Below are 23,404 nucleotides of genomic sequence, written 5' to 3'. Positions count from 1 at the left end.
CGAGCATAACATTTTCTCCACGCCCAAAGCATATACTTTCTCTACTCTCCAAGCGCAAATCAACATCTTTTCTCGGCATAACAACTTGTGTAAAGAAACTATTGTAACATCTCCCTGTAAATAAACATGTTACTAAAATCGAAATATCGGGATCTTTTCGGTTTGAATGGCAGTTTCTAACATAATTTCTCGGTAACTAAACACTTTTAAACTTCGTATACTGGTAGAATGTGTTTATAAAACATCTTTTTCTCTTGGCTTTATTGAGAAAATTCTATAGTTTGTAACATATGTTTTTCTTCAATTTCTGCAATTTCAACCAATCAATGACGTCTATTGAGGTAAAAAAAACATTCTGTGCCGTATGAATATGTCCCTCGTTTAAGAAACAGATTGGGTTTATTTCCATTTGTGAAGAAAAAAAGATACCCTTCCCCCCACCCCTAACCCTAGCCCTAAAACAGATTGAAATGCAATAGATCGATACTAGGGTCATAATTATGGGTGACAATTTCATATGACACTGCTAGAAAAAACTGCCATTTAAACTGAAAAGATCCCATGTTACTAAAATCGAAATATCGCAGTGGATTTTGTCTAGTAGCAGAACGCAGCCAGATAAAAAAAAGTAAACCAGATCACAGCTAACCGATTCTACAATTGTTGAACTGCAACGACCCCTATATGATATGACACGGTATGAAACCTATCGATTTGATGTTACGCATGATTGACCAAGCTACTAAAAAATTCTGAGCTGAAGCATCCAAATTCTGATTATTCAATGTCTTACTGTATTGTTTTATCGTTCACCAACAGATAGAAGTAATAGTGATCAACGGTAGAGGGAAAATACAACGAAAATGGGCCACTTCTTATTAAAGAAAACATATCAACAGACCCAGGAAAAATATTGGGCAGTTGAATACTATTGGCATTTGAAACCGCATCAGCCCCGTAACAGGTCACGACATATCAACTGATTTTAGCCTGTCATATTTCAAGTGCATTCATTTGATCGCGTGATTTGAATGGAAATTTCCGTGCAGTTTTTCGTCAAAAACATGGCCATTAATGGAGACGCACGGGACAAACAGTGTAGGGATTCAAAAGAAGGCAAGATTTTCACAAACGATTCTTGGTTAGCCGTGCCGGTCGACTTTGGATTAAAAAGAATCACTTAGCCTACCACAAACACAAGACCTTCCAGCACGAACATATATCACTTCTTGCCAAACATGCATGAACGTATTTCTGCATGGAGTTTCATTCTCTCTAGCAGACAAGTACTCACTGTTTTCTTGCAATGGTTTTCGCATAAATGTTTGCAGTTTTCTCAAGTTACTTAATTTTTGCTGTACTTTTTCTTGTTAGCATAAAAGACATACAAACCTATACCTGTCCATACATCTAGTCACATGCATGCCATATTCTCTGAGCAGTTGAAGGCAGCGAGCTGGCAGACTTGTTAGCGCGCCGGGTGAAATGCTTAGCGGTATTTCGTCTGTCGTTACATTCTGAGTTCAAATTCCACCAAGGTCAACTTTACCTTTCATCCTTTCAGGGTCGATAAATGAAGTACCAGTTTCGCACTGGGGTGGGGGTCGATGTAATCGACTTAATCCCTTTGTCTGTCCCCTCTATGTTTAGCCCCTTGTGGGCAATAAAGAAATACATATTCTCTGAGCAGTTTTACACACAAAAACACAAACCGTGCTTTCTGCACTCTCTCTTCTGGCAACACCTCCGTTTTCCTCTATAACATCTCTCTATGATCACGTTGTACATAAAGTTAGAGCAAGTTACCTGGCTCAGTGCATCCAGCATCAATCTTACAGTTTCCATACATAAACACTATATTTTGACTTTCAAAGATACTACATGAACACTTTTCTCTGCATGTTTTTAGCAGTTCAGTACCATTTAGTATCCACGAATTCTGAATATGGACAATGCGTTTTATTTTCTGTCATTTACAGTTGCATACCTTTGCTTTTGTTTGATATTTTCATCTCTTTTTTTTTGTTGTATTGCTTATTAATGTTTTAAACTTCAGGTTTTTTTCCCGTACTCATGTATTCTTTCTCTATCCTATGTACATTATCTTTCGTATACAAAGGTGGCGAGCTGGCAGAAACGTTAGCACGCCGGGGCGAAATGCATAGCCGTATTTCGTCTGTCGTTACATTGTGAGTTCAAATTCTGCCGAGGTCGACTTTGCCTTTCATCCTTTCGGGGTCGATAAAGTACCAGTTACGCACTGGGGATTGATGGAATCGACTTAATCCCTTTGACTGTCCTTGTTTGTCCCCTCTATGTTTAGCCCCTTGTGGGCAATAACGAAATATATCTTTCGCATACATTTACCTGCATGGTTTATTCATGCTGATAGCATTTCTGCCCCTAAGTTTTCTATGGATACCTTTCTGCATGAAGCCTCATTCTAGGTTTGCATTTGATTTTTGCGCATACTGTCCATGCTATTTTTTCTTGCCATATTTTGTACCCACCACCATGCACGCATCACACATTGTTCTTTTGCTTTCTAATGGTTTTCGCTACCAGTCTTTGGCATTAATATGTCCACTTAAGGGCATTCAACTTTTTCTGCACATTTTGGTCTCAAAAGCATTCATTCTTTTTAATTATTTTCGTTTGCATGTCTTCCAACAAAAGAGTATTTGCAGCAGTACTTGACATTTGAAATCATGTCAGCCTGTGACCGACGAAGGTTACGGCATATCTACTGATTTTAGCCTACATTTCAGTGAGTTCTATTTCAGATGCATTCGTATGATCGTGTGATTTGAATGGAAATTTCCATGCAGTTTATCACGAAGACATGGCCATAAATGAAGATGCAGTATAGCGGTTCGAGAGAAGACAGGTGCTTTGCAGAAGATTCTTGGTTAGCTAGCAGAACTGGCATAATATGGGATGAATCTAACATACTAACATTGTTTATAGACTTCGTCTCAACTAAGTACCCTAAATATGTATATGAGACTTCGTCTCAACTGTGAGTACCCTATGTACATAAGACTTCATCTCAATTGTGAGCAGCCTAAATATGTATGTGCATTGTTTCCTCTCTTTACAGTCTTCTAAGTGTGTTGTGAATGTTGTATATGATTCAGAACATTTTCCACTTGTCTGTGATGTTGAATATGATAGTTGATTGCTTCGGATATTCCTTAATAATATCAGTAAGAAAGGAGATTGTGAATTTGTTAGGTGCCACTTTTAGTCTATTGTTTGCAATCTGGTGAATGTGGAGTTGAAATAGTTTTGTGATTGTAGCAATGGAATAAAAGAGGTAACTGTTACCTGCATTTAAAGATGTGCTTATGTTTTGTCGTGTGGACAGATAAGTATCAGCATATGTTAACTAGAGTGAGTGTGGTAAATTGCAGATACTGGATATATTAAGCTAAATTGTCTTGAAGCTGTCGTCTTTGTGTGAGGTTTCGTAGTTGAGTGGAATCCATATTGCAACTTGGAAAAAGGGATGTGTGGATCAGTGATCTGAGTGTGTACATGGTATGGTAAGGGATCTGGGTAATGCTGTTTTTATTGGGTCATCGTTGTTTTTGTTTTGCGGTTTTGAAATTTTGTGAAATTATGGCTGTATGGTTAGGGAGCTTGCTTCCTAACTACATGGTTTCGGGTTCAGTCCCACTGTGTGGCACTTTGGGTAGGTGTCTTCCACTATAGCCCTGAGCTTTGTGATTGAATTCGGTAGGCAGGAGTTACTGCCGTGTGTGTATGTGTGCGTATAGCTGCTCAGTGCCTCTCCGAAAGAGAGAGAGAGAGAGAGAGAGGGAAGGTACAGTTGAAGATATTGTGCGTAATAATTCTTTCCAACTGTAAGGAATCTAAGTGCATATTTGTGATTTTGTCAAGTCTGAGGCTTTTGAGTTTGAAATTTCCTTATTTCTTTTATGCTGATGGAATTACAGTGGCATTGTTAATTCCAGTTCAATCCCACTTGAGAAGATCTATGTCCAACCAAGATATTCCAACCATCATTTTAAGCATATGTAGAATTATCTTGACTTGCTTAAGATAGCAGAGTGTGATTGGAAGGAAATTCTGCTGCTATTTTCAGCAGAACACATTGGATAGCACAGTATTAGCTACACTCATGTTAGAAATAAAAATGGGATTATCCTTATAGTCGAACAATGAAGAAAGAAGAAATATTAAGTTGTGGCATTATGCCTTTTTAAGTACTTTGGCAATGCAATGAAATGGACTCGGTCTAAGATGGGAATGCAGGACTACTTTCTTCAAAATTTTATTTAGATTACACAATGAAGCTGGACTAACAAAAATAATTATAGAGGACACCACACAAGGTATAGACTATTTGATTTATGTAGAAATATTTAAATCTCCCTAATACATTTGATACATGTTTTAAAACTAAAAATACTTTTCTCCTTTATCCTTTTCTTTAGGTTTATTTATTTATTAGATATTATCGTTACTAAACTGAGATGGTTGATGTTACTCTCTTGCAATGACCTCTTCATGTTCTGGCAGAAAGGGAGCTATTGTTACTGAACATGTTCCAGTTGAAATCGAGTGGAATTAGAAAGAATAAACAGTGACTATCTACCATGAATGTGGTGTAAATAAATCCAAAGAGCCAGTCTTCAGCAATAATAAAACGAATAATATAACTAATGATTAATCATTCATAATCAGCCTAGACTGGCTTCCGTGCCAGTGGCACGTAAAAAGCACTATCCGAATTGTGGCCGATGCCAGCGCCGCCTTGACTGACTTCCATGCTGGTGGCACGTAAAAAGCACCATCCAAATCGTGGCCGATGCCAGCGCCACCTTGACTGGCTTCCGTGCCGGTGGCACGTAAAATGCACCAATCTGATCATGGCCGTTGCCAGCCTCGCCTGGCACCTGTGCAGGTGGCATGTAAAAAGCACCCACTACACTCACGGAGTGGTTGGCGTTAGGAAGGGCATCCAGCTGTAGAAACACTGCCAGAACAGACTGGAGCTTGGTGTAGCCTTCTGGCTTCCCAGATCCCCGGTCGAACCGTCCAACCCATGCTAGCATGGAGAACGGACGTTAAACGATGATGATGATGAATCAAGTTTCTAACATTGATTTCAAATTCTGGCACAGGGTCAGCAGTTTTTGTGGGAAGGAGGGGGAGTCGATTACATCATCACCAGTACTTGACTGGTTCTTATTTTATTGACCCCCCCCCCCCAGTCCCCACTCACCCGAGGATGAAAGAAAGGTAAAGTTGATCTCAGCAGAATTTGAACTTAGAAAGTAAATACAGACGAAATGCAGCGAAGAATTTTGCTCGGTATTGTAACAATTCTGCCAGCTTGCTACCTTGATTATGTTTATAAAAATGGTCGCGGATTTTAGCGACGAAAATATTTTGACAAATTAAACTTAAATGTTGAAGTGAATCGAACGGCTTTTGTGTGTTTCTTAAATGGCTTACAAACACCTTCCACGCTGCAATTGTTTTCGTTCCAGCACACGATCTCAAATCAAATCACTTGCTATGCGAGTACATCTCTATAATTATTTCCATGTTGTGAAAGTTGGTATTTAAATCTGTTGTCACCATTTCACTAGTTTATTTTATTTCAAACTCAAGAAAGAAGTTTTAAAAAAATCTGAGAAACATTTTTCTTTTACTTCTTTTTTTATTTCATTTGTTTTCATCATCATTGTTTAACCAATAGATGTATAAAAGAATAAAAAATAATTTTTTTTTAACATTTTATGGTTTTTTTTTTTTTAAAAAAAAAATTTTCATTTTTACCATTAAAAGTTTCATGACCAGAATCATTTTAAATATTTCTTCCTCTTCAAGAAGATAGTTTAAATGAATTTTATGAGAAATTTTTCATTAATTATATTTATATAGAAAAAGATATTGAGATGAAAAAGACTGGCTCGCCAAAGAACATGAAATAGTTGATATTTGCCGAAATAGTGAACATTTCTACTAAGAAATCATAGTAATAAAGTTGTTTTTATTTTGTATCACACACATACAAGTGCATGTCTGCACAGGTTCACACTTTTGTGCAAAGAGGGTAACTGGCAGATTACTAATAAAAACATTTAAAAACAAAAATTGAAATGAAGAATTAAAAATATGAGAGAGAGAGAGAGAGAACTATATATACATGAACTCGGTCATCTTGCTTATCAACATTATCCAAGATAGAGATTAAAATAAGAAAAATATAGAAGACGAGTATGAATGCATATGTCCATTTGCATACATACAGATTGTGGAGGCGCAATGGCCCAGTGGTTAGGGCAGCGGACTCGCGGTTTCGATTCCCAGAACGGGCATTGTGAGTGTTTATTGAGCGAAAACACCTAAAAGCTCCACGAGGCTCCGGCAGGGATGGTGGTGATCCCTGCTGTACTCTTTCACCACAACTTTCTCTCACTCTTACTTCCTGTTTCTATTGTACCTGTATTTCAAAGGGCCGGCCTTGTCACTCTCTGTGTCACGCTGAATATCCCCGAGAACTACGTTAAGGGTACACGCGTCTGTGGAGTGCTCAGCCACTTACACGTTAATTTCACGAGCAGGCTGTTCCGTTGATCGGATCAACCGGAACCCTCGTCATCGTAACTGACGGAGTGCTTCCATCTACATTCAGAATACAGGAGGATAACTAATTAGATTATACCAGAAACTTTAACGCTATCAAAGAACCAGCAAAGATAATTTCAAACCTAAAATACAACAAATCCCTACGTTTGATGAATTAAATGTGAAATAAAATCACTAAAATATAAATTATTAAACCAAGGATGAAAATATATGTTAAAGAGCCTTGCTGTGTTGGGATATCACTCAAGACCCATATTGGAGTACGGGATTCAAGCCTCTTTTCCTTATATCCTCAAAGACATACATCATCTTGAAAGAGTCCAGAAGCTGGCTACTCGCATGGTTCTTGGTCTCAAGCATTTATCTGATGAAGAAAGGCTGAAGACGCTTGACCTTTATTCCCTAGAAAAACGCCGCCGCCATGGTGATCTCATTCTCGCTCACAACATCATAAGCGGAAAGTGTAACCTCTTGAAAGAGCTGTTCTTCACTCCTGCTCCAGAGCGTCGGCTGCGGGGTCACTCCGAAAAGCTCTATCTGCGACGATTTCATCTCAATCGAAGGAGAGGGGCTTTCTCCGTCCGGGTTGCGGATCCGTGGAATAAGCTGCTGGACGAGATAGTGAAGATGCTGACGACCACTCGGTTCAAAGTCTCTCTTGACCAGAAATGGCCTGAACTCTTTGCATGAACACCCTCACTGTACATAACTCCATGTCCCCTTACATGGCCTTGCTTTTTGCTTTTTGCTTTTTAACTAACTAACTAAGACTATAAACTGAGTTACTAAAGCAAATTAGCCTGACTATAACAAACTTAATAGCCACTATTTTTTTAAGGAACGGGAGGGTGGGGACTGTGCGACCCTTGTAGTTTTTCCAAAAGGCTATGAAAGTGAAGTACAATAACTGGGAAGTAAATCAGTTGATATGCAGTCAGTTGAATTAATTCTAGTATTAAAGAGATGAACTATGATCTTTGATATATGTTGATATTAACTCTTCATGTAGAGTAAGTGCTGTAAAGCATGAGGTAATCTTTCAGCAAGTTGAGAATGCCACATGGTATCAATCTTCAGTAGTGCAATTTCATTTCATTTCATTTCATTTCATGCAACTATTGCTCTGAGGATAGGCATGATTATAATGATGTCTTTTTGAAAAACTGAACCCGTTAAGCCATCTTAATTACTGTCTGAAGCTGATTCATTTCACTTATATTGCTAGTGCCCTTGGAAGAGGTGTAATTATCTCATTTCATCAACCCCTTGCAGCCCTTAAGTTTGTGACACGAAGCCTAAGTAAAATTTTTGTTAATGAGAAAGAGAAAGAAACATATATTGGAATAAAAAGTATATATATATATATATATATATATATTTAAAAAGGAGATGTGGAACACGAGTTGTGATATATATAACCTTTAAAGGTATTTTTTAATATGCTGGCCATTGAAAAAAAAAAAAATTTATCCTACATTATATATATATATATATATATATATATATAGGCGCAGGTGTGACTGTGTGGTAAGAAACTTGCTTCCCAATCACATATTTCCAAGTTAAGTCCTAGTCTGTGGCACCTTGGGCCTACCAAAGCCTTGTGAGTGGATTTGGCAGATGGAAACTGAAAGCAGATTGTTATATATATATATATATATGTGTGTGTGTGTGTGTGTGTGTGTGTCCTACACTGCTTGACAACCAGTGTTGGTGTTTATGTCCCCATAACTTAGTGATCCAGCAAAAGAGATTGATAGGATAAGCACCAGGTTTAAAAAAACAAAAAAGAAAAACTTCTGGGGCCAATTCAATCGACTAAAAATTCTTCAAAGCATGCCTCCTCAGCATGGCCACAGTCTAATGACTGAAACAAGTAAGTGATGAAAGATTTCTTCAGTAATATTAATAGGTTCTTTTCTTTCACATGCTCAAATAAGGAACACTAATATCATATATGAAATAGAGTAAATTTTAGTTCAGTAATCTCTTGACAAAAGAACATTGTTATGATGATGTTATGATGATACGGCAACGTTTTTTTACTAAAGGCTGGTTACAAATATTTTATAGTGTTGGTTTCAAATTTTGGCACAAGGCCAATAATTTCAAGGAGGTTAAGTTGATTACATCAACCCTGTGCTCAACTGGCACTTATTTATTTTATCAACCCCAAAAGGATGAAAGGTAAAGCTAACCTCGGCAGGATTTGAACTCAGAAGGTAAAGTTGAAAGAAATACCTTTAAGCATCTCATCCAGCACGGGAACAATTCTGCCAGCTTGCTGCTCTAATGCTCTGCAATTTTAACTTCTGTTTTTGTAAAACATTGTATTAATATTTTGAACAACTTTAATCTCTGTTATCAAGTCATACTTTTATTATTTTTCAGCCCCAAAAGACAAAATATATTTCTTGTTTTCTTTTCTTTAGATATAAAGATCCTTATACTTGCTGCGAGTATACTCTGCGATGACATCTCTCACGCCGGACTTCTTTCTGATGATGTTGCTATTTATGTGCTTTCTCAACGAGATACCAAGCATTGACCTTTCCATGGCTCTTTGAGCCATTATCAGTCTTTGCTCTTCTCTCTTTGTGGTAGCTACCATATAACATTGCAAGTATAGATGGGCTGGACACGTCACCCGACTCCCCGATAACCGGTGGATGCACGCAGTTGTCGAGTGGTACCCGCATGAGCGGAAAAGACCACCCGGAAGACCTCCACGACGGTGGAGTGACAATTTCAAGAGGACGATTGGGATCACGTGGATGAGAGGGGCGCGATCCAGAGAAGAGTGGACAGCATGCTGTGATCAGCGGTGTCAAATGGACGCCTGACGGACTGGTCGGTCAAAGTGATCAAAGTGATAAAGATCCTATATTTTAGAGAATTTTTTTCATGCTTCTTTCAAAAGAATTACCATTGTAAGTTTAGTGCAAGTTTGCTGTGAGTTCAACCAGAGACTGAAATTATATCAGCGTCTCTACCTTGCTATAATGTGTCAGAATATCTACTTGATTGCTGCTTCTTGCAAAAATAACCACCAAATCTCTTCAAAGTCTGGTATGTTGATAATATGATGAAAATATCCTGATATGTAAAAGTGGTCTGACAATGTTAAAATTTGCATTTATAATGTTTCTATAAATAATACTGATGTATATTAGTGTAATAAGTAGTAGATAATTAAACTAACTAATAATTTAATTAAAAATGTGGACTAAAACACGACTAGATGTTTCTGTCAGAAGTAAGCAACGGAAATTAGTTTTTTGAGTTTCCCTTTCCTCTATTTTTGAGCCCAGTTTAACATGTTAAAAATATGGTTTCTCTAATCAAAAGTTTGCTTAAGATGAACAGCCAGTGATGCTGAGGTAAGATTTGATAAAAAATTTTATACAGGTTTGTACATGAGATGATAGATGAAACAGTCAGAACAGCTCTTCAGGTTATCTCACTGAAAGTCATTATTAGAATGCTTTGAGAGATGATACTTTGATTATAGGATAGTGTTTATATATATATATTTTTGAGCCAATTTAGTCCCTGAACAGAGTTCAATTCCTACTCAAAATACAAAATTGAATTTCTTTGGCAGAACCAAGAAAATTTTTAAATAGATGAGGATAGATAATTGTAACATTTTCAGAACATAACTTGTACATGTTCCCTTAAACACTCAGGGTTTGATAAAATAACTACCAAAACTAAAAATCTCAGAAACTAGAACAGCACAGATATTGTAAGACATATAAATACAAAACACTGCCATTTTTGACAACTCACAAACCTCCACAAAACAGAAATCAATATTTTTGGACAATATGCAAGATTAATTTTTGCAAGAGAAAACTACAGATGACAGTACATACTACAATATATTATTACTGGTACATATTTACTCAACCCTCAAGTGATGCAAGGACAAAGTTACGCATTTTAGGAGTTTAACATGGAATGCAGAAGAATAAAGCTAAATATTATAACATATTTAGTCTGGCACTCTGTACTATGTCTACACTCCACTCCTAACCCAGAACTAAAGTAACATACAAGGGGAAGAGATCAAAGTCAATAACAGTAATCAGTGAATGAAGAGTGTTTTTTTCAACTATAAATTAAATCATTTTTACCTTGCAAAAATAAATACTGTATGGTTGTCATAAATATGCATGAGTATGTATGTATGTATATATATATATATATATATATAATATATATATATGTTTTTCCATTTTCTAATTTTGTATATATATATATATATATATATATATATATACATATATATATATATACATCATCATCATCATCATCGTTTAACGTCTGTTCTCCATGCTAGCATGGGTTGGACGGTTCGACCGGGGTTCTGGGAAGCCAGAAGGCTGCACCAGGCTCCAGTCTAATCTGGCAATGTTTCTACAGCTGGATGCCCTTATGTATGTATACATAAAGCTGCAAGGTCATCACAAAAACTGTTATTCAGAGTTTCACATTCCTGTTCATCAGAATGAGAATGAGAAACTGAGTAACTGAGTTTTTGTTGTTTTCGCAGTTTTATTAATAAAGCATATTACTCTACTCTGGTATTTGAGTACTCTTTTTTTTCCACCTTGTTTCACATTTTTCTGCTTACTCTGGTATATGTATGTATGTATGTATTTATGTATGTATATATATATATATATATATTATATATATATATATATAACGGGAAGCTTTATGAAAATAAAAAAAAAAAGAAATATATATACATATATATATGTAAGCATGTGTATATATTCTCATCATCATGATATTTAACGTGCATTACACACACACACACACATATATACATATGCATGTGTGTATATATTTGTTTGTTGATGACTGGCATACATCTAGTAAAGAGTTACATATATAATTCAGTCTCAATCTTTACAGTTTTAAAAACACAGTATAGTTAAAATGGAATTACCACTCAGTATACCAATCAGTAAGAAACACACATATTTCAACAACCTAAAGTACCAAATACATTATTTAGTATGAATGAACACACACATACATCCATATATATATATATATATATATTATATATATATATATATATTTATTATATAGAAGGAGCTTCTACAGGACTAGAACTGTTTCATTCAAGAGAAATCTTCAGGAAGCTAGTTAACAAGGATTGTATTGGCATTTATACATTTAGGCAGGTTTAAAGGGGTGTTGGTGGGGGACTTTTTGGGGGTAGGCATAGCGCAAAAAATCATACTTGGGGGAGTGGTCAAGGAGTCAGTGTTAGATAGGAGAATAAATAAAAAATAAAAAATAAAAAATAAAAAATAAAAAATAAATAATAAAAAATAAAAAAAATATAAAAAAATAAAAAATAAAAATTAAAAAATAAAAAAAAAAAAATAAATAAAAAATAAATATATATATATATATATAATATATATATATATATATAAAAAAGGGGGGAATAGAGTTTTAGGTAAATAAGGAGATTCTCACTTATACCTCTACACATACACACATATATACACTCACACATACATATACATATCTACACATACACATATACATGTATACATACACACACTCACTTGCATACACGTATACACACATGTATATATACACACACGACCACACATACATATACACACAGAAAAATATATATATACACATACACACACATACTCACATACACGCATACACACACAACACCTCCATACACACACATGCACACACAACACACTAGTCCCTATATACACATATATACACATACACACATATATATATACACCCACACATACACATACATACACATATATATATACATACATACACATACATATACACATATATATACACATACACATATATATATATATATATACACATATATATACATATGTGTACCCATGCATACCTACACATACACACATATATATATACATATACAAATACAGACCCATTCCCTAATTTTAATTTTATTATCTTCGTTTATTACTTTTGTTATCTTTGGCCGCTTGGTCACAAACATCTTGGCTATGACGGCCAGACCATTTATCCGTCTACTGGAAAACAATTACTCATTCACTCACGCACACTCTTTAGCGCATACACTCACTCATTCGTACACTCATACGCATACACGCACGCACGCGTTATATTCATACATACATACATCTACATACATTCACGTATATACACATACGTACGCGTACCTACAGATTCATGTCTACACTCTTAGAAGGCTAGTCTATACATATACACCAATAAATATAAATACACACACATACATGTACACCTACATAGAAATACATACATGTACATATATATATATATATATATATATATATATATATATATATATATATATACGCGTACCTACAGATTCATGTCTACACTCTTAGAAGGCTAGTCTATACATATACACCAATAAATATAAATACACACACATACATGTACATCTCCTTATTTACCTAAAACTCTATTCCCCCCTTTTTATTATATTAATATATATATATATATATATATATATATATTTATTTTTTTATTTTTTTATTTTTTTTTATTTTTATTTTTATTTTTTTTTTAATTTTTTATTTATTTTTTTATTTTTTTATTATTTTATTATTTTTTAATTTTTTTTTTATTTTTTTATATTTTTTTTATTTTTATTATTTATTTTTTATTTTTTTATTTTTTTATTTTTTTATTTATTCTCCTATCTAATTTAACACTGACTCCTTGACCACTCCCCCAAGTATGATTTTTTGCGCTATGCCTACCCCCAAAAAGTCCCCCACCAACACCCCTTTAAACCTGCCTAAATGTATAAATGCCAATACAATCCTTGTTAACTAGCTTCCTGAAGATTTCTCTTGAATGAAACAGTTCTAGTCCTGTAGAAGCTCCTTCTATATAATAAATTAATTTTACTCTGCTATGTATTGAGTACCTTATTTACTGTGGTTAACCCGAATCAACCCGGGACCTACATATATATATATATATATATATATATATATATATATATATATATATATATATATATTTACACACATATATATAAATGTACGTATATATATACATATATATATATCATGTAAGAGAACTTTCCGTTTCGCGACCGTTGCCAGCACCGCCCCGTTTCGTGTCCGTTGCCAGCCTCGCCTGGCCCTCGTGCCGGTGGCACATAAAAAGCACCATCCGTTCATAGCCGTTTGCCAGCTCTGTCTGGCTCCAGTGCGGGTGGCACGTAAAAAGCACCCACTACACTCACGGAGTGGTTGGCGTTAGGAAGGGCATCCAGCCGTAGAAACACTGCCAGATTTGACTGGGCCTGATGAAGCCTTCTGGCTTCACAGACCCCAGTAGAACCGTCCAACCCATGCTAGCATGGAAAACGGACGCTAAATGATGATGATGATGATGATGACATACATGTATATGTATACATATATGAATTATGTATATAAGCATGTGTATGTATCCTTATCATAATATTTAACATGCATTACAGACACATACACATATGTACATATTTAAAAACATCCCTATATATAAACACATACAAATATACATACATAAATATAAACATATGCATATATATATATACACAAATATATATATGCATATGTATACATATATGTATATGTATGCATATGTATACATATACACATGTATGCCTGTCTACATATATATATATGTGTATGTATATATATATATATAATCTTGATACTTTTGGGGAGGCCAGAGGTTTGAATAGATGAAAAAACTCTAAAATATAAACTGAACGTTGTTTTGTCTCATTTGTAAATTTGAATATGTGATGTGTGTGTATGTCACTGAAAGTGTGTTTTGCCTTTTGAAGTATGTTTGAGTATGTGTAAAAATGAAATGAGTGTATGCAAATGTTCAGATATTAATATCAATGTCTATATTGATATCTGCATATAAGGAGATATCCAAGTGTACAAATGTGCAAGTGATCATTTATCAATACAGAGTTTATAAATATAAAGATTTGAAAGACTGGAATTGCCAAATGCATTGCTGAAAATCCCATGTGACAAAGCAACACACGTTGCAGTGTGTCTATAGAGAGACCAAGAAATCATTCAAATGCCAAATGATGGGCTACAGTAGCCATTAGAGCATGCGATGTAAGATGATGAAACTACCAGAGCTCTAATATAAAGGCTGCAGCAGCATCAAGAGAGCACTTTGAAATGATGAAGGAAAAATTTAAATAAAAATAATTGCAACAATAATACTGATGAAGAGTTAACTTTTAGCACTGGTCATTTTTGCAACAAAATTCCGGACTTTGGTAGCCACTTGAAATGGATCGACATTTACGTTGGATGCCTGTAAAAATCAAAAAAAATCAAGAATGTATTGAAGTGAAAAATATCTCAGTCATCAGAGTTAAAAATGGATAATCACGAAACAGTTACAAGTTCAAACATTTAAATATTTATAATATCGTAACAAACAACATTGACTAAAAGGTAGTAATATATACTTGAATGTATTCGTGTTTAAGTGTGTGTCATAATTGTCAGCATTTTATGTCAATTTTCTATGCTAGCATGGGTTATGTATATAGAACATAGACAAGTATGTCATATAAAAAATTCTTGACTTATTAAAGTTAGCTCTGTTTCTAGAGGACATGTCATAATTACAGAATAGTAATTAAGAGCAACTCCATTTCATATGTGGATCAATTCAATAAAACCAATAAATAAATCACTATCTATTGATAAATAAATATATGTACGTATATACATGTATCTATCTATCTATCTATATCATCATCATTATCATTTAACGTCCGCTTTCCAGTTAATTTACCAGCTAGAGAACATTTTTTTATTTAAAATTAAATAAGGGTAGAAATTGATATCAATTAATTTCTGGTTCTAGAAATTGTATTTCGTAAACGACAGACTACGCTGACGATCTTGCATATACGTTTACATATACGTTTGCATATACGTTTACATATACGTAAATATTAACAAGTGAAACTAATTAGTATGTAGGTAATCGTTTTTTATTTTCGTATATTTTCATTTGTCTTATTTTTAAACTTTGGCTTTTGCTGAATTTTTCTTGAGAACATTCTTCATGGTAAATGGCGAGTTTGACGTCTATATCTAGCATACAGGCTGTCCACTATTAGTGGTCATCCCTCTAAATTTTGTATGTATAAAATTTTTAATCTTCGGATTTAAAAAAAAATATGCCAGGCCACTGGTTTTAATTGATTAATATCAATTTCTACCCTTATTTAAATTTTATATATATATATATATATATATATATATGCTCTTTTACTCATTTCAACCATGCAGCTGTGGTCATGCTGGAGCACCACCATGGTTTTTCTGACCTTATTCGCTAGCATAAGCCCCCCCCCCCCCCTCAGTGTTTGTAGTTTTGCAAGTTGCATTGCAACTTCACTACTGCTGGTGCCATGAATAAAGCACCCAGTAAATACTGTCAAGTGGTTGGCATCAGGTAGGGCATCCAACCATAGAAACCATACCACAGCGCTGTCCTTGAATTCATTGGATTCTGTCAAGCAGTCCAAGCGAAGCCAGTATGAAACATAGACATTAAACGATGACAACGATGATATAATTTAATCTTCATTTAAGGTAACTTTCTAACAGAATATGATACATTTTGAAAATTTTGCACTACTAACTCAGCAAAATAACCTTCCATTATAAAGACAACATAGTGTGTTTTGTAGGGAGATTAGCTGCTAATTCTAAGAAGCCATGCAGAGGTTCTCTCACACGGGTGGTATCATTAGTTGAGTGTTATGAAACAACATCACTGTAAAAGTGATAACTGATTCATTGGAATACAGTAAAGGGGAAAAGTCATCTGTAACAAACCGGCAGCTAAACCAGGATTTGTTTGTCAAACACTTAATACCATAGAAAACCAGCTAGCACTGGCATAATGAAATATAGAATGCTATGAAGGGATAAACCCAACAAACTAAAATAAAAGCTTTTAATTTAATCAATGTCATCAGAATTAAAAATTAAAATAAGTAAGTGTTACCATATTCAATGCAAACAACATCAAAAAGCTAAGATAAATTAAGAAAACAAACGATACAATGACGGATGAAATCTATTCTTGAGCTTACCGCAAATAGCTCCAGGGAGCTGATATCAGAGCGTACTTCACCAACTGTACCTCGAGATATCAGCCGTGCATAGACAGGTAAGCGACCTGTGACATCCTCCTTTAACTAAAAAAAAAAAACAGAAAAAAAGAAGAGGGAATGAATTAAGATATAGTTGCAGACAAGACATTAAAATACCTAAAAATCAACAATACCAGTTTTAATGAGCAGCTGCAATAAATTTGACGACTGATTTAACACCACCATGATAACCTCCAATGTTCATTGCCCTCACTATTACTACCACTATTACAGATGCTATGCCGTCATCATCATCACCACCAATATAAAAATCATAAAAATATATTTTAGGTGCAACGTGGCTGTGTGGTAAGAAGCTTGATTCCCAACTACATGGTTTGGGGTTCAGTTCCACTGCATGGCACCTTGGGCAAGTGTCTTCTACTCTAGCCTCAGGCTGACCAAAACCTTGTGAGTGGATTTGGTAGATGGAAACTGAAAGAAGCCTGAGTGTATATATATATATATATATATATATATACAATTGCAATGTGGATGGTGTTTGTAAGCCATTTAAGAAACACACAAAAGCCGTTCGATTCACTTCAACATTTAAGTTTAATTTGTCAAAATATTTTTGTCGCTAAAATCCGCGACCTGTTCACTGACAAAAATCCGTGCTGCATCACTTGCTATGCAAATACATCTCCGTATATATATATATATATATCTGAGCCATAGCCAACCAACATTCCTGTACTCACTATCAAGCTGGCTGTACATGAGAACTGGGTATTCTGACAACATGGCCAGCCCAGCGTAACTGTGAATTTCCCACCACCATTTGACAACCAGTGCTGGTGTGTTTACATAACTTAGTGGTTTGGCAAAACAGACCGATAGAATAAGTACCAGGCTTTTAAACAAAAAAAAAAAATCGAAATTCGGTGATTTCTACTAATGAGGTATTGAAAATCTTGTTGAGTTGGGAAGAATTTGCAAACAACAAGTGTGAATATATTATTGATTAATTAGTAGTTATTTTTAATTAAACCTTTTAAAAAATTAAAATTTTAAAAAACGGCAACCCAAAATATACTGCATACATTAAATGATATATATATATATGTATGTATGTATGTATGTATGTGTGTGTCTGTGTTTGCAATAATTCTAGTTTCAACACCGACATTTAAGACACGCCCTTCTCCATACACACAGATTCAATTCAAAATGGTAAATGTGATACTTACAATACTTGGAAATGCAATAGCCATACTAAAACAAAGTTTTTCCATGTCATCAATATAAGCTGGAAAAAGAGAATACAAGGCTCAGTTGAATGTTTTGAAAGTAGGAAGGAAATTCTTAATCACAATCTACTGAGTATGAAATTAACCTATTTTGTTACCTGAAGCATATCTACAAGCAGAAACATTCCAGTTGTAATAACCTTCTTATCTAATGTGTGGAGGCGCAATGGCCCAGTGGTTAGGGCAGCGGACTTGCGGTCGTAGGATCGTGGTTTTGATTCCCAGACCGGGCGTTGTGAGTGTTTATTGAGCGAAAACACCTAAAGCTCCACGAGGCTCCGGCAGGAGATGGTGGTGATCCCTGCTGTACTCTTTCACCACAACTTTCTCTCACTCTTACTTCCTGTTTCTGTTGTGCCTGTATTTCAAAGGGCCGGCCTTGTCACTTTCTGTGTCACGCTGAATATCCCCGAGAACTACGTTAAAGGTACACGTGTCTGTGGAGTGCTCAGCCACTTACACGTTAATTTCACGAGCAGGCTGTTCCGTTGATCGGATCAACCGGAACCCTCATCGTCGTTACCGACGGAGTGCTTCCCCCCCCCTTATATAATGTGTCATATTTTTTAAAGATGCCAGGCGTGATTCAATGGAGATTTAACTACTATTTTTTGGAAGTGAAATAAACATAGGCGTAAGAGTGGCTGTGTGGTAAGGAGCTTGCTTGCGAACCGCATGGTTCCGGGTTCAGTCCCACTGTGTGGCACCTAGGGCAAGTGTCTTCTACTGTAGCCTCGGGCTGACCAAAGCCTTGTGAGTGGATTTGGTAGACAGAAACTGAAAGAAGCCCATCATATATATGTATGTGTGTGTATGTCTGTGTGTCTGTTTTTGTCCCCCCAACATCGCTTGACAACCGATGCTGGTGTGTTTATGTCCCCCGTAACTTAGCGGTTCGGCAAAATAGACCGATAGAATAAGTACTAGGATTACAAAGAATAAGTCCTGGGGTCGATTCGTTCGACTAAAGGCGGTGCTCCAGCATGGCTACAGTCAAATGACTGAAACAAGTAAAAGAGTAAAGAGTATATGTATGTATGTGCATGTATACATGTGTATGTGTGTATCTATATTAATAAAAGTGTAATTGTCTGTCTGTCTGGGACCTCTGTACCTCAGTCCACATTTGCTCTAGACAGACATATTATACCTTCTTGGAATCAGGATAATCCCGGGATTGAAAACCTGCCCTTCATTTGCTTCTTGAACATCCAGCATTATGATCTGACTCAACCTTTTTGTTACAAACCCAGCTGAAACCGGCTCTGGTTCTGAGTACAAATGTCTTGTTTTCATAAGTTTTAAATAAAAACCTTCCACTGAACCTTAGTCACAATTTATGTTTCTAACACTAGCAGAATGATAACTAAGTTATTTTACTAAATTCTTTGTTATATTTAAAGTAATTGAAAGAAACACAGAGAATCTCAAAATAAATACAGTAACGAAAGGGTTAAAAGCATTTCTGGCAGTTAAAGTGACCATTAGAGGTTTCAGCACCATAATATCACTGAGATAGGTGAACAAAAGTTACTGCCTGTTATGGGAGAAACCTGAACACCCCCACTTGACTAAAGGTGGACTAACTAAATACAATAAATAAGAGTGAACTGTCAGGGTGTAGTTGATGGTGTTACTTCGAATATGTTAGTTAACCACGTTAGTTCAATGTGTGTTGGTTTAACAGTCAGAAGTTGAACAGTGAATACTGAGTATTGTACCTATGTTCAAGTAGTATGGAGTGCATTCTGTGTCAACATATATTTCTGTGATAGGCTATTTTTAGATAACCACAACCAACTATTTATTTGTGTAATATCATTTTATACCAGATGCATAGCTATGTCATAACACCACCCTTAGCTTAAAGTTTTACTAAAGAATTTAGTGGTTCTTTTATCTTTTTCAGTCATCAGACTGCGACCACACTGGGTCATGCCTTGAAGAATTTTAACTGAACAAATTGATACTAATTCTTTCTTTTTTATGCCTGGTACTTTCTTTTAAATTGACCTTTTTTACTGAACTAAGTTAGTGAATGTAAACACACCAACACTGGTTATCAAGTGGAGGTGGGGCACAAACACAGACACAAAGCCACAATATATATATATATATATATATATATATATAATAATAATAATATTAGGGAGTATATCCAAAGTTACAGGGAAAAATTAGATTTAGGATTAAATCAAATTTCACAGTATAAATATAAATTAAATTAGAGACAAAACCACTATTAGGCAACTCAAACAGTGATAGACATAAACCAAAACATAAAAAACAAAAAATAAATATAATTAATATAATATACAATATATATATGTAAAATTTAAAAATTTAAAAATTTATAAATATAAATTAAAAAATTTCAAATTTTAATAATTTAAATTTTAAATTTTATATATATATTGTATATTATATTAATTATATTTATTTTTTGTTTTTTATGTTTTGGTTTATGTCTATCACTGTTTGAGTTGCCTAATAGTGGTTTTATCTCTAATATAATTTATTTATAAATATATATATATATATATATATATATATATAGACCAGGTCATGAAAATTACTGAGAAGGTTATAACTCAATTGATTAGAAAGAGAATTAAACTAGATGAGATACAGTTCGGTTTTGTGCTTGGAAAGAGTACCACAGATGCCATCTTCCTAGTGAAATAGCTGCAGGAAAAATTCTTGCAAAAGTAAGCCATTGTACTTAGCCTTCATCAACCTGGAGAAAGCTTTCAACAGGGTTCCCCGCTCTTTTATATGGTGGTCTCTATGGAAGTTAAGAGTAGAGGATTGGCTTGTTAGAGCTGTCCAAGCCATGTACACTGGTGTTGTCAGTAAGGTGAGAGTCGGCCATGAATACAGTGATGAATTTAGCATTCAGGTAGGGGTTCACCAGTGCTCAGTTCTCAGCCCACTCTTATTCATTATAGTCCTCCAGGTTATAACAGAGGAATTCAAAACTGGGTGTCTGTGGGAACTACTATATGCTGATGACCTTGCTCTTATTGCAGAATCTTTAGCAGAATTGGAGAAGAAATTCCAGGTATGGAAACAAAACCTGGAATCAAAGGGCCTTAAAGTTAACCTAGCTAAGACAAAAATGGTTGTTAGTAAGAAGATAAAACTTTTTTTTCAGTCAGGTAAATGGCCCTGCTCCATACGTAGGAAAGGACTTGGAAGAAATTCCCTCTGCTGCACCCAGTGTAAACTATGGACGCATAAGAGATGCAGTGGTAATACAGGTAGATTAACAGGTAGAGTAGTCTTTGTATGTGGCAGATGTGCAGGAACAATAAGCACTAAGAGCACACAGGAATTAGATTCTCTCAAATGCCCAGGAGGCTCTCTTAAGATTGTAGATAGTTTCTGTTACCTACATGACCAAATTAGCAATGGTGGAGGATGCTCTGAAAGTATTGTTTCTAGAATAAGATTAGGGTGGAGGAAGTTCAGAGAGCTATTACCTCTGTTGGCAACAAAAGGACTCTCTCTCAGAATGAAAGGTAGACTGAACGATGCTTGTGTATGAATGGTTATTCTCCATGGTAGTGAGACATGGGATCTGAATGCTGAAGAAATGCATAGACTGGAGAGAAACGAAGGTAGTATGCTCTGTTGGATGTGCAACATCAGTGCACATATACGATAAAGTGCAAATATACTGAGAGAAAAGTTGGGCATAAGAGGAATCAAATGTAGCATGCAAGAGAGAAGACAATGTTGGTTTGGACATGTGATGCTTATGAATGAGGACAGCTGCATAAAGAAGTGCCGATCACTGAAAGTGGATGGTACCCATGGAAGAGGGAAACCCTAGGAAGACACGGGATGAAGTGGTAGGGACTGATTTCAGGAAGTTGGACCTCACAAAGGCTTACAGCAATAAATCTCAGACTATTCTCTTAAGAATAAATTAGGGTTAAAAAAGGAACAAATGAAATAAAGCAGTCTGGTACTATGTAGACTGCCAAAAATAAGGCACCAAATGGAAATAAGATCAAATCAACAAAAACAATGTAGATATATATATATACAGAAAAGTGTTTCATCTCTAAAAATGAGACGAATAGTCCAAAAAAAAAAATAATAATCTTATTAATAGTTCATTTCAAACACTTAGACATTTAATAAAATAAAGCTCTTTACCTCTTAGTACATAGTACAAAAGTTTAAAAAAATCATCGTTGGGAGCTTCACCAAGAACAACAATTTCATTATCTTTCTTTGGTGTCTAAATGAAAATTAAACAAGACAAATGAAAAACAAAATAAAATAACCTTGGACATTAAACAGAATTTCTTTCAGTTGTATTTAACAAATAATATAAAATAAAAACCATATCCTTTCATTTATGCCACTAAAGCCTGTGAGAAAAGTTTCTATGTCACAAAATATAAACTACTCTAAATTCCGGTCTGGAACCCCTATCTTGCCCAGGATATTAATTGTTTGGAAGCCGTTCAGTGGCGTGCAACCAAAAGAATACCCTCAATCAGGCATTTGCCATATTCTGAATGCCTTACTTCCCTGAGCATGGACACATTGAAACTCCGACATCTAGCAGCTGACTTGTCAGATACCCATAAAATTATTAACCATCTTACAAACAATAACTCTGAGCACCTTTTCAAACTCCACCTGTCTAACACTGGTGGACATATTTACAAAATCAGAAAACAGCACAGCTCCCATAACTTTTGGAAACATTTTTCACACTAAGAGATGCTGAAGCAAGCTGCCGGCATCAGTTGTTAGTTGTCGGAGCACTGCATCCTTCAAAACTTCCATGCTTCCTGAGATTCGCCAACACTATACCTGATTTTCTCCCCTCCATACACACGCAAGCATGTATCTGACTCATACATTGTTCGCTTTCCAGACATTTGTACATTATATGCACTTTTTGACAAGTTGTGGTGCACCTGAACACTGTATACAATATCATTATTATCATTATTTTATTTATATATGATCTTGTGCTTTTGCTTTCTTTTAATAAGTTAGAAGAGAGGTAGTGCCTATGACCATTGCAGGCCTTTCAGAGACTGATTCAGTTGATGTTTAACCTTAACATCTATAGAAGAACGTGGGCAAGGATGGACTTTGTCTTCATCTCTCAAGGGTATTCCTATAAGAAGTAGTCATAATGAACTATATGCTTCATTCATCATCATCATCATCGTTTAACGTCCGTTCTCCATGCTAGCATGGGTTGGACGGTTCGACCGGGGATCTGGGAAGCCAGAAGTCTGCACCAGGCTCCAGTCTTATCTGGCAA

The 23,404-nt window shown here is 35.3% G+C and overlaps 1 protein-coding gene across 4 annotated transcripts in view; it reads right to left on the bottom strand.

Annotated features, from left to right (window-relative positions):
* Nucleotides 1-14,316: 14,316 nt before the first annotated feature.
* LOC115209428 overlaps nucleotides 14,317-23,404 on the bottom strand; it is a 92,324-nt gene continuing 83,236 nt past the window's right edge. For 2 of the 4 annotated variants that reach the window (XM_029777841.2, XM_029777843.2), the window contains 4 exons: nucleotides 22,273-22,357; nucleotides 18,049-18,107; nucleotides 16,796-16,900; nucleotides 14,320-14,991 (listed from right to left, as the gene is read on the bottom strand). In XM_029777841.2, coding sequence (XP_029633701.1) covers nucleotides 14,908-14,991; nucleotides 16,796-16,900; nucleotides 18,049-18,107; nucleotides 22,273-22,357 — 333 coding nt within the window. In that variant the 3' untranslated portion in view covers nucleotides 14,320-14,907. Of the gene's footprint in view, nucleotides 14,992-16,795; nucleotides 16,901-18,048; nucleotides 18,108-22,272; nucleotides 22,358-23,404 lie in introns of all 4 variants that reach the window. The other 2 variants (XM_036500905.1, XM_036500904.1) reach the window with 2 other exon arrangements.

The sequence above is a fragment of the Octopus sinensis genome, linkage group LG3, assembly GCF_006345805.1.
Source record: "Octopus sinensis linkage group LG3, ASM634580v1, whole genome shotgun sequence".
Lineage (NCBI taxonomy): Eukaryota > Metazoa > Mollusca > Cephalopoda > Octopoda > Octopodidae > Octopus > Octopus sinensis.
The sequence above is the reverse complement of the archived record's forward strand: the minus strand, read 5'-3'. Positions and strand labels throughout refer to the sequence as shown.